The 13,348-nt window shown below is 45.2% G+C and overlaps 1 protein-coding gene across 1 annotated transcript in view; it reads right to left on the bottom strand.

Annotated features, from left to right (window-relative positions):
• Positions 1-13,147, bottom strand: part of TAPT1 (transmembrane anterior posterior transformation 1) — a 56,169-nt gene extending 43,022 nt beyond the window's left edge. Inside the window, exons 1-2 of the mRNA XM_045771333.2 lie at positions 12,326-13,147; positions 630-760 (exon numbers count right to left, since the gene is read on the bottom strand). Of these exons, the coding sequence (XP_045627289.2) occupies positions 630-760; positions 12,326-13,130 (936 nt within the window). The 5' untranslated portion in view covers positions 13,131-13,147. The remainder of the gene's footprint in view (positions 1-629; positions 761-12,325) is intronic.
• Between the last annotated feature and the right edge of the window lie 201 nt (positions 13,148-13,348).

Genomic DNA, 13,348 nt, shown 5'->3' with positions numbered 1-13,348 from the left:
TGGAATTGCTCAGATGTACCGACTGCAGCGATGCAGAGGGAAAAGAGCGGCCTGCTGTCCCATCTGACTGGCCCTGACAGACCTGACGCAACCATGGGAACCGTGGGCATGGATTCAGTGCTGCTGCGGCTACACTGACCCTAGGATGTGAGGTTTTCTGTGGCAAAGATGCAACAAATCGTCTTTTTCTTTGAAAAAACTGTCATTTGTTTTTAAATATGAGGGCTTTCTAAGAAACTGAAACCTTTAAAAGGGCTGAAATTAAATAATTTGTCATGCTGAATGGAAAAAATACTGCCCCTAGTACAAGAAAACTGATGAGAACTAAAGGAGTAGGTAGAGATTAATTCCTTGGAAAAAGTGACTTGGTCACGACACAAGTGGAAATACGGCAAGTTTAATACATAGCAAAGTTAAGAAACATTGGATCTTACTTACACTAAAAACACAAGTTTTAAAGCCTCTTCCTGTATGGGAATTCCTACTCCCAATATATTTAATTACCTATGATCACATTATTTCCAATATTTTAAAAACTCAACTCAAGCTATTCACCATTTATTTTCGTATAATTAACATGTTGACATAACTTTCACAATGATGTCTGGTAATAGAAAAAAAAATAGTACCTTTTCCAATTCTCTTGGTATTCGCATACAAGTGTATACTCTTTCTCTTCTTTCTGTATACTTGGCCTCATTATGTTCAAGGAAGTACCCTCTTGTTAGTTCAGCACTGAGGAACCTCAACAATGAAAGCTCTACAGGAAAAGAAAATGACACAAAAGAACAGTATTTATCAAGAAACTTACATGTTAGCTGGGGCCATAGATAATACATATATAAAACAAAAAGAGAATAAAACAAAGCAATCTATAATTCTGTGCCCAGAACCAAACAGCTACACATAAATGATCAGCAAAAATTATTGACAAAATTGCTACTCTGTGTGGTATAAAGGGAAAACGCCACAGGAACGATTACTATGAGCCAGAATAGTTAGAAAAGTGTCTGCAAGAGCCCAGTCCTGGGTCTTATAGATGATACAGGACCTGGACTGACAGACATAAGGGAGAGTAGAGATCAAGGACATAAAATGAATAAATGTATCTATCTATACTATCTATCTATCTATCTAGTTAGCTAGCTAGCTGTATGATTCTATATATGATAAAAGAGAGCCAAGTCACCTAAACAGGCATTGCTAGGGTCCAAAAACCATCCTGGGTGAATGACATGGATATGAGTGCAACTTCTTTCTTCAGCCTCAGAGATCCTGCCAAAGTATCTAAATAATGCCATTGCCCTAGGTGAAGGCTTTCCAACAGGCTAATCATCACACTAAGCCGTACAAAGTAGAACCTCAGCAAGATCTGAGACCTCCCTTTCCTTGGAATTGCCCGCCTGTTCTCTCTGTTCCTCCAAAACAAACTCATGCAGAATCATCTCGTCTCAAATGAAAGTAAGGCCGAAGGAGGTTGAGTACTTTCCCCTTGGCTGTCACGGGAGTCTTTGGGCTGAGAAGCTAAGGTTCCAACCCCTTCTAACATGTTACACTTCCCTGACAGCCCATCACCTCACTGACTTTTCAGGACCTCTGATTCCATTACCTTCCTATTCTTACTCCCCAGGAGGCCAAGCCCTCTTCCAGAAGTTAGGATACCAAAGGTTTCAATTTGTCCTCTTTGCTCTGAGCTGGCCCTTGTAATCCATTTACCAAACACAGCGTTGGTGTTCCCTCCAAAAAATGACAAACAGGGAAGGTGGATCTCATTCATGAGTACTGACTCATGGAATTGCGTCTACGTGAGTACCAGGATTTAAAGTCTGCAGGCATGGGGAAGAGTCCAGAGTCAAAAACACCCCTGAAAAGCTGTTAGGAAGACCCAGAAGGAGACTTACTTCCTCCAGCACTGAACAGATGGCTAGTTCTCTGAGTATCAGGTCAAATGGCCTGCTCATGTATAGAGGTTACGTTACACAAAAAAAATATACGCATGTGTGCACACATTTCTTTAACTTCCAGATTCGTCATCTCTCTGGAGAGTTAGTGGCACCATGAGAGATATCTGGGGATTGAAACAGACGGAGAGAAAAGCAGACTTCCACCCACTCCAGCCTCGCGCAGGGCAGGCCGAATCACCAAATGCACTGCGAGCTCCCTGCTCTCATTACATTTACAGTTGAAGCCAGGGACACCAGAGGTGAACTGTATTGTTCACATACTAACAGATGTTCAGATTAGAAGGCCTTAGTACCACCAAATCCAGGCAGGGTACAATATTTGATTGGGAACTTTCTAATATACTGTAGGCTGGCTAGATCCAGAACACGATCTGCTGTATGAAGGACAGAAAAAGAAAGCTTGTGAGCTGCAAACAAGAACAGCCAAACCAATGAAAGATAAAAATCATACTCTCAGGGTGCCTGGGTGGCTCAGCTGGTTAAGCGTCTGACGCCAGCTCAGGTCGTGATCTCTGGGTCCTGGTATGGAGCTCCACGTGGAGCTCCCTGCTCAGTGGGAGTCTGCTTGTCCCTCTTCTTCCCCCTCTGCCCGTCCCCGATTGTGCTCTCTCTTTCTCAAATAAATAAAATCTTAAAATATATATATACACATATACTCTCATTCAGTTCAGTCTTCCAATTAGAAAGCAAAGGATGTGCTTTTTTAAAAAAAATTATTTATTTATATGAGTGAGAGAGAGCTTGCGCGAGCACAGAGAGAAAGGGAGAAGCAGACTCCCCACTGAGCAGGGAGCCCAAAGAGGGGCTTGATCCCTGGACCTTGGAATCATGACCTGAGCCAAAGGGAGAAGCTTAATCGACTGAGCCACCCAGGTGCCCCAGAAAGCAAAGGAAGTTCTGATTAGCTGATATATATCAATAAATATGTCATGAATGTCAATCCTTTCATGTAAAAATTGAGAAGCAGTAGGCCTCTCTGAAGGCAGGACAGAATGTGCTTACACTACTTTTCACTGACACCAGCGAGCCCCAAAGGTCACTTCACCATGATTCCCATCCCGTCCCACCCTCCAACACAGGCACTCTTCTCTCTAATCGCCCGACTTCTTGGACCTGGGTGTCTTTGGCAGCTCCTGCCCCTCCAGCTGACCTCTACATGTCTGCCGATTCAGTGTTCCAGTCACTGTGTCCTGACGAAGCACCAGTCACAGTAAAATGCCGGCCACCCTTGAAGGCTGTTACTCCCTGGCATGTCCTCTCTTCTCTTTTTCCTATTCTCCTTGGACAGTCTATGGTTAAAACCATCACCTGAATCCTAAAGTCGCCATATCTGACCCCGGGAACCTGGACCCCTATTTCCAGGTGCCTCCTGGGCAACTCCACCTGAGCCCTGCACCCTCCCCTGCACCTGCAAACGGCATTCAGGACCCTCTCCTGCAGCCCTGACTTCGGCTCGTGCGCCACCAGTGACACAGCTGTGTGGTAGAAGCTTGGGGCTGCCCCTCTCCTCTCACGAAGCCCCACTGACTCGTCGTCTGGCACATTTATTAACTTGCCCCCTCTCTATATGCCACCCTAGTTTGGTCCTTCTTATCCCCCTCCAGTTCCCACCCAAGCTTCCTGACTCACACCCTTCCTCTAGTCTTTTCCTCCCTTCAGCCCTGACCCTGCCGGGCAGCCAGACCCAGCCTGCTCACAGACCGGCTGCTCTCTGCCACCTGGGGGCCAGGCCCTACACCTCCGCAGGGGCGACACCAAATCCCTTACCACGTGGCCCCCGGCTGTGTTTTCAGTCAGGCCTCGCACCTGCCTCCGCTGAATCTCCAGGTCACAATCCTCTAGTTACGATACTTTTCATTTCATGCAAACAGGGAAGTCGGCTGACATGGTTCGTTGGCCCGAGAATTCCCTTCCAGTCTCCCACAGGTGACCACACACAGGCGCCTGCTCTGTGAAGCCGTCCCAGGTTTTCCGAACAGAGTGCAGCCTTTCCCCACTTGGCTGGCACAGCGTCTACCCTTTCTGGTGCTTCTTCTATCTACCACACCCGTTTTGGGGCCTGGTTTTGTCTTTTATTTTGTATCTTCGGGATAAAGCATGTCACAGGTGTTCAACAAATCCTCGCTAAAAGACGACACGGATCAGAGAAGAAGGAGGAAAAATCACAGAGAGGAGTGTGGCAGAGAGAACAAAAACAGAATCAGAAATCAGAAGTGGCAAAAGCAGAGAGAACACCAGATTCTTGAGAAAACAGCCTGTGACTGAGACAGAATTTTCTGAGACTGGAGAGTGAGCAGGAAAAGAGTGACAAGCTCTGGCGCCTTACTGGACACAGCTGCCACGGAAGATAAGGAGCCTCCAAGCTGCGTGTGTGTCTAAGTGAATGTAAAGGGTCACCCAACAGGTATCCGAACCTCCACCCTAAAAGGACACAGTGCCATGCTGTGTGAGTGCCAGTGAGTGCCCCGGGGTATGGGACAAGGATGCTTGCGTTATCCACGGTAAGGGCAGGGAGGGAGGCTAGGCAGCCTGCTAGTATGTCAGCTGTGTTAAGGAAATACAGAAACAAGTTATTACAGACTTTTAAATTTAAAACAGCAAATTAAATCAAAAGACTGAGGCAGCTATACCCTTTTTACTTAGAAAATTATCCTCCTCAGTGGCATCTTCCCTGATGACGCAGTTGACCGAGTTTTACCATAATAAGAGTTTTGTTATGATCCACAAGGAAAGCACGGATTAGCAATCAGAAGAAGGTGGTTCTGGCATCCTCTCTATCACACATGAGTCCTGTGACCCTGCTGAAGTCATAGTTCTCAATTTCACAGAAGAGAAAACTGAGGTTTGGAGCAGTTTTAGAACCTGCCTGGGGTCCACGCAGGATGGCCAAGGGACCGAGAGAGGATCCGTATGAAAGCACAAGACAACTGCAAAGCATGACACAAGGTCTTGAACTCCGTACTAGTAATTTCACAGGATCTGAGGTATTACTCAGTTCTGGTTTGGTGGTTCCCTAGTGTTTTCTGATGCTGCTTCTGCAATCCTGTTTTCATGGGTAAACGGTAATGTAGCAAATAAGCATATTCAACAAACTATCTAATCTAATAACTAATTTTCTGTAAACAAGTCAAACAATATAAACCCATGAAAGTATCTTAACTAAAATATAAATATACAACAGTGGTATCTGAGGATTCTACTTCTAGAAATGCAAGAATTTTAGTTATAAACACCCATTTAAATCCCGCAATGGAAAATTTTGAAGTATGCACTTAAAATATCAAAATGATAAAAACATGTTTTTAGTGCACAGCTCTCATAACTATGAGGCATATTCAACTGCTGTTCCCACTTTGCAGATGAAGAAACCAAGGGATAGAGAGATTAAGGAGGCTTCCAAGGTCACAAAGGAAGAAAGTGGTAGAGCCAGGATTCAAAATCAAGCAGTCTACCCTCCAAGTGTGTGCTTTTGGGCACTAGATTTTTTTTAAATTTTTTATTTAAATTCAATTTAGTTAACATATACTGTATTATTAGTTTCAGGGGTAGAATTTAGTGATTCATCAGTTGCATATAAAACCCAATGCTCATCATATCGTGTGCCCTCCTTACTGCCCATCACCCAATTACCCCATCCCCCCCGCCTCACCTCCAGCAACCCTGTTTATTTCCTAGAGTTAAGAGTCTCTTATGGTTTGCTTCCCTCTCTATTTTTATTTTACCTTCCCTTCCCCCATGTTCATCTGTTTTATTTCTTAAATTCCACACGAGTGAAATCATACGGTATTTGTCTATCTCTGATTTATTTCGCTTAGCATAATACCCTCTAGTTTCATCCACATCATTGCAAATGGCAAGACTGTTCTTTTTGGTGGCTGAGCAATATTCCATTTATACACACACACACACATGCAGCATCTTCTTTATCCATTCATCTGTTGATGGACATCTGGGCTCTTTCCATACTTTGGATATTGTGGACATTGCTGCTCTAAACACTGGGGTGCATGTGGCACGAGATTATTTTCCCTATCGTTGTCTCAAGTGCTTTGTAAACAGGACACTATGTACTTTCTAGAAAACTGGGCCCCCCTCCCCTCGACCTCCTCTTTCTCAGTGTTTCACATACAGCACCCTGTGTTTACTTCTATGAAGTTAATGCTATTAACTAGTCGGCTCCCTTACCAGCTGTTTGAAAGCAGGCACCTCGAATCCTGATCTTCCCAATGTCCAGCCCCCAGTGAGGCCTGAATCTGAGGGAAGTGCCTGCATACAATTAATACCACACAATTAACACACTGACAGGCTAAAGAATGGTTTTTTAAAGATACATTAAAGCAATACTAACAAAAGAACCAAGCTTCATGGGGTGAAATATTTTAGAAGCTTTACCTTACCTTCTTCTCCCCAACTCCTGTAAAATTGGCCCTGCTTACGGAATTAGGATCCTCCCACTTTATGCCAAGAGGCAGTTTACAAAGGTCTTGCACACAGTACTTCATAAAATTCTCACAACAATTCTGAGAGCTAAAGAGAGCAGATAATGGTGTTCGTGTTTTACAAATGAAGAAACAGAATCGTGGAGGTTAAGAAACTTGTCCAAAGTCATTGAAAGGTTAAGATGCAAACTGGGAACAGAATCTGGATCTCTGACCTCCAAGTCCAGAGTGCTTTCTCTCCTACACCATAATTAGCATCCATCTACCCGACAATCACACAAGAGAAGATAACAGCGCTAACCAGGCTTCGACGGGGCAGAAAGAGCCCTTCGATTCATACTGAAGGAGAAGGGGCTTACAGTGCCCTGCAGCCTGAGCTGGTAAGTCAGCCTTGCTGCTCTGTCAGCTGCTCCCACCTCCCGTAGCCATAGATATACTTTGCAGGATGCTACTTAATCTTCTGTTCCAAAGTATAGCTGTGGTTCACTGTTTTTGTTCTTGTTGTTTTAAACATTGTTCTCTAGCATTCTACAGATTTATCTGAGCTTATTTGTCCTGAGATATTTGGGTATAGCTGCCTGGCTAATTATCTAAGAAGGCTACTTCCTTCACCGGGGGTGTCACCCCTCAAGAATTCTGCTAAGTCCACCTTAACTTCTTCCATACTGTGGTGGTATTTCATTTCTTCTTAACAAAAGTCGCTCTCACTTGTTATGCCAAACACCTCTCTTAATATTTTAAAAACAAATTATTTTCCGAAGTAATCCAAAAGTTTATTTTGCAAACACTGACTTAACTTTTTAGATGTCAACCAATTTTAGTTCATTTATCTAGTTCTTACCAAGAAGAAATGTCAGCACGTCTTTTAAAAATATTTGTAATACAAACAAGTGCTTGTACATTAGAAGAACTAAGTTTTGCAACTTGTGAATATTTCATATAAGGGAAATAATACCAATAATAAATCCAAATCAGTTCCTCTGGAGTATTTTTAATCAATATTCATCATTTACTGCAGAAATGCTCTTGTTCCCATATCTTAAATTGAGGAAAAGTACAGTATAAATTGCTTCCTCCTCATCCCTAAAAGAAGATTATGTTTAATTATCTTCTGGGATAGCTTGTTTTAGAAATAAGAAGCCAGGATACAAAAGTATTCATTAAAAGTAATGAGTAATCATAAACATATTTAAATGTTAAGTAATATGTCTAAATATATCTTTCTTAAAATAGCACTGACCATTAAAAAATTTGAAAGTAATATTGGTTAACTGTTAGGAAAAAATTATAAAACATACAAATCTTCATAGTCTTAAATAATGTAAAATAGTAATAAACTTTACTAAGGTTATGTGAAAATATTACACCTAAGTTTGTAACACAAACCTAGAGGTACATCCTTATATGAGGCGAAACAGAAATCAATACAACAGTGATTCTGTCTTCCTAAATAACAGTAAAGGTACCACTCAAATTTTTAAGACCCTCAAATTGCTTCTAAATAAGTCTCACTTAGGGAAGTAAACAATAAGTAGAATATTCATAAATTTATACATTTATAGATGGAAAACAGGGACACAAAGAGTAGTGACTGTTTCAAAAGTCACAAGGTTACAGGGTTAAGGACTAAAAATGGGATCAGAATGTCAGTAATCTGACAGTCAATGCTATAGTCTTTCCAAAGACCTGTTTCACCCAAGCATTCCTCAAACTGGACCACAAATGAGCAGCCATGGATGAATTTTGGAGGGTAAACTAGGATGAAGTTAAACATTTTAAAAAGCCGGGATACTGACCCATCGAAGACCAAAATAAACAACTTTTCATCGCTTGTTTAATTTACATGTACTAGTTAAATAAAACAAGTGAGAGTTTTAAAAGCAGAGCAATGGTGTATCAGAGAGAAGGAGAGTTTTACATTACCTATCTCGGGGTATGGTTACTCCAAGTAACTTCACAGTCAGTTTTACAGTTATCGTTACTTCTCTTTGTAAGTGAGAAATTAATTGACTAGAGTATAATTTCAGAATAACAGCCTTTAATCATCCATGAAGATAAGTTTGGGGCCACAGGGATAACAGTGTAACATACTGCATGGAGTATAGGACTGATTAAATGAAAAGGTATTTTAATAAAAATAAATTAATTGTAATAAGAATTTAAATTTTCAATTACACAAAAAACACGGCGTAGAGAATATGAAGAGTTAAAACATTTGTCCCACTCGAAGTCTTTTGTAGGAACTGTAAATAGGAGCTCAGTTGGCTTTTTTGGATTTACGCTTTCTTCCTGCCTCTGACCATTCCCTCACGGAGGTAAAGTAAGAGGTCTAAAATGGGTAAAGAAAGAAAAGCAGCAAAAGAGACGGATAACAAGTATAAGCTCTAGAAGTGGAGAGTCACCATTTAAACAAAAGGAAAAACACAGGTCCCACAGCACTGTTTAAATCAGATACAATACTGTTCACCCATAACCTTACTTGAAGTTCTTCTGTTTTACAAGCAACACCTATCCCTATGCATACTCCAACACCTGCATCATATAGGTCATTGTTTCATCCTCACCAGTAAGTACGATGCTTATTTTGCACCAATTCTTCTACTCTTAAGTCTTCATGGGCACTAGAGCCAACTTAGGTACTTCTGATACTGAACCATTTAGTAGTGGAGTCATGAAACAGAGCCAAAAGAATTAGGCAAGTGGTCTAAGCAAGCACGGAGTCTAAAAGCAATTCAACAACCAAAGCAAGCCAAGAACAGATTGCCTAATTCTTAGTTCAAAGCTGACTTGCTGGACGTAGATTCCTAAACGGGAACATGGCTATACAGCAACTCTCCCCCTTAGAACTTTTACAGATGAGTGAAGTGGGGAACAAGTACAAAACTATGGTAATATGTACTTATTATCTGAGCTTATGTCAAAAAGGACAATAGAAGTTGGTATTATTTTTAAGAGCAGGAACAAAAGAAGACAGAAGAGATGATTTTGTAGGTCTGCACTATACCCAGAGCCCAAGAAGGGCGACCACATAAGGCAACAGTGGAATACACAACGAACGTTCTGAGAGAGAGAAAGAGAACAGGTATGATGAGTGGAATATTCATTTCGCACTATGTTAGGGTATAAGTACTAATACCAGAGGAACAGCTTCAACCCAGTGCCTGGCTACGTGTAAGTCAAAGACAGAGTTTAGAGAATCAAGTGATTGAAAGAGTTTGAAATGAGAAACAAAACAAAAGCTTACACTTGATATAGATACACGTACATGGTATATGTAATGGCTCATATACAAATGAATATTCGTATAGATCTTCTAAACATTTAAATGGACAAAGACAGGTATAAAACAAAAATATTAACCTCAAATACTATATTTCGAATTATTTTACTTGGATGGGGAGGGTGTGGATAAGCACCTAGTCTGTGTATTCATTCATGGAATCCTAGGTTGTTGGGACAGGCCAACAAACATTTATAAGACCCCTAATCTCCTTGAGAGAAATAATAGAGAGGACCTTCAAACTAACTGATGATTAGGCCACCAAGACACTAAGATTATGACTTTCAAAGGGAAAAACAAAGCTTGACCTAAACTGGAGAGGAGGCCTAGAGTATCAGAGGCAGCATGAGAATTAAAATGGACAAGTACGTATGGTGACGATGGTAGCCAGGGCACAGCATAACCTACAGAGATGTTGAATCACTCTGCTGTACACCTGAAACTAATGCAACACTGTGTGTCAACCAAGTAACACCTTAAGTATAAGCAGAGAGGCTTGGAAGACATTTGATTCAGGGAGAAATGCTTCCCACATGACACTAGGTGGTGCCACTCAAAGGCCCTCTGGCCCAGGCCAACCCCTAGGGAACAGTTTTCTGAACTCTGGACTAGAGAGGAGGGAAACGTTACAGAGCAGTAGAAAGGGGCGATGCTAGAACAGCAAGGTGAAGCAGAGCCGCTTAGCAGCCTGGGTGTTTAAGAATGGCTGAAAGAATTCTAATCTCCAGGGTGTGCCTCCAACCAATGCGGCATCAGAGTTACAGGGTGGATGCCAGCGGGGGCAAGAGCTGTGTGACGAGAAGAGTCACCTGGGGCCCACATGGAACAACACTGGCTGGTGACCCCAGCTGAAATATTCCCGGGATTCTTACCTAAGTCTTGATCCCCAAGAGTTGCCACAGTCATCTCTCCTCACACAAGACTGATGGAATTAGGGAAAAAACGAGGGCCACCCCAACAACTAAAGCTGGAAGTGTCTCCCGGATAAAGACTTTCTGCAACTGGGTTAAAAGTCCAACTTCCAACAGGTTAAGTAAACCACGCTCAGAAACTCATGTTGATGAAGAATGCGTGCGTGGTGTGGAGTCTGAGGAAGTCCATGGTACAAGGTATTCAGACCCATCTCAGGAAGGGCCAGGAATGGGGTGTTAGGGGTTATTCCAAAAACCGAACATCTGTGCTCATCAAAAGGCTCCTGACAACTTCATTTTCTGTGTTATGCAAACAACAACAAAAAGGGCTCTTATAATATTGGCTTTCCTGAAACTCAGAAATATTTTAAAGCCATTGTAGTGAAACCTGGCCACTCTTGTTTCCATTTGCACCAGAGCGTCGTGAAGGTTCAAGTCTAAGTCAGTAAACAGACAGCTGAGAGATTTAATACCATCTTACTTAGGTCCTGCCAGTTCAGAAAGTAAATACTCTTGAAAGCAAGTATTTGACTGACAACTAAATCAAACAGAGTTGAGAATTTTTAAGTGGTTAACTGGAAAAGACTGAACAAGGCACAGTCTGTACTTAATTTTTCAAATATACAGACCTTCAAAATCTTACCTGCGTCCACTTGTGAGAATGAGCAAATCAAAAGAATCTCACCTGATCAACCTGCTGGTGTTTGAGTGCTCCTACATTTTCATATCCAAGTACAAGTGATGATGCAGTAAGCCTTAGGACTTAACATTCATTTGCAGGAACTGAAGGAAATAACGGCTAATGGAGACCCTACTGCCCACCAGAAGCAATTTTTGGGGAAGAAATTTAATGGAGCTATGGCTCAGCTGCCCTTTAAAACTTAGAATTACATAAAAATGTTAATGTGTTTACCATACTCAATGAAACATATATTTCAAAATCTCTTTTTCTTTTAAGCCTAATATACAACTACAGTATGATTACAAATGCAATTTAAATGAAAAAAAAAAGGAATCCCACGGTTTAAAAAATAATATTCTAACAACATGCTTAAAATTGGTGGTTGAAAGTAGGATTCACAAAGGCATCTCTTCCCATACAGCCATTTTTTTTCTAAGAGGCTTAAGTTTCGGTTTAGGAAAAGTTCATAGGTAACATCTTGAAAAGATGTTTCTACGTATTTCTGTTCTGGGCAAAAGTACTGAACTTCGCGGTCATTACCACATTGCTAGCTGCGGCTGAGGAACACGTATTTGGAGGGCAAGTTAACAGGTTTCTATGGCTCAAGTTCGCTCAAAATACACAACGAAAGAGTCACCTTGGCATGAACATAATGAAGAAATCAGCCTTGAGCTTCTCGGTTTGCTGCTCCCTGCGACGTAGGAGGTGCTCGCTAACGATACTGGGGGGAGCATACCCCGGGGGTCCTTCTGAAGGACCTTTCCAAAGCGGTCAAGTGACCCGGGACAGAACTTCCCGGGCCGCAGCGTGGTCTCTCGGACACACCTGGCCAGGCGAGTGCCGCGGGGGCCCCGGTGCCGCGCGCCGACCCCGCCCGACGAGCTGTCAGCGGCTGCGGAGCCACGGAGCCCCGGGAGCCGCGGAAGCTCGCGCAACCACAGCCCGGGCGGCCCCGGAGGCAGCTGCGGCCGCGGGGCAGGGGCCCGGGATCGCGCGACGCTCCCCGCCGCCCTCGGCGCGGCCTAGCGCCGCCCGCCCGCCCGCCTCACCTGCGCGGCTGCGGCACCGCTCCCGCCGCCGGTCGCTCTCGTAGAAGCCCAGCGTCTCCGTGTGCTGAGGTGCCGGCGGGGGCCCGTGGCCGCCGCTGCCACCGCCTCCCGGCTGCTCCGCCTCACCGCGGCCGTCCCGCTCCGGGCCGTCCGCGCCGCCACCGCCGCCTTCTCCCGGGGCGGCCGCATCGCCGACGCCCGCCATGTTCCGAGCACAACAAACTGTCCCCGCCGCCTCCCTCCAGCCTCCCGCCCGGCCTCCGCCTGCGGCCGGCCCCCTCCCGGCCTCGCCCCGCCCCTCGCCGGAGCCCGGGCCGCCGCCGCCGCCGCCGCCATCCGCGGCTCGCCGGCCGGCGCGCGCCATTGGCGTCAGCGGCGCGTGGGAGGCCGCCGCCGCCGTCGCCGCCGCCACGGCCGCCGCCATCTTCTTCCTACCCTCCGAGTGGCGTGCGGTAGCATCCCGCGCCGCGGCGGGCTCCGCAGTCCGGGACACCGCGCCAGGCTCCATGCGGCCGGGCCGCGCGGCCGGGGAAAGCGGCCGCCTCCGGGACTCGGGTCGGGGACCGGGCGGCAGCGGGCCGGGCGCGGCGGCTGACGGAGGGTCGGCGGAGGAGCTCCGGGGTGTCGGTCGCTGCGCCCGCTGCCCGCCGTCTGCAAGGTGTCCGGCCGCCCGCCCGAGGCCCCTTTTGCAGGCTCGGTGCCCAGAGTGCGCCGGCGCCGCCTGCCCGGTCTTGGCACCGCCCGCGCTGCCGCGGCAGCGAGGGCCCGGCTCCAGGTCCCCGACCCCCGCGAGCCCTGACTCCATACGTCCGCTATTTGGGCTCTATCTCTTCTGCGTATTTATGGTCGCCCGTCACATTCCCTGGCCTCTGGGTTTCCGTTGACAGTTTCCAAAATACTCGTGCAAGAAGGAGCTCGGGGATGTTGCCCTACAGGTGGGGGCACGGAGGGGAAGACCGAGGAGCAGGGTGCCTTATGCGTTTCATGCGCCCGCGGGCGTACTAGGCTGTTTTTCGGAATTAG

Source organism: Ursus americanus, chromosome 8, assembly GCF_024610735.1.
Source record: "Ursus americanus isolate L20-20 chromosome 8, mUrsAme1.1.p, whole genome shotgun sequence".
In the NCBI taxonomy this organism is placed as follows: domain Eukaryota; kingdom Metazoa; phylum Chordata; class Mammalia; order Carnivora; family Ursidae; genus Ursus; species Ursus americanus.
Note: the sequence above shows the minus strand (reverse complement) of the source record. Positions and strands in the feature narration are given on the sequence as shown.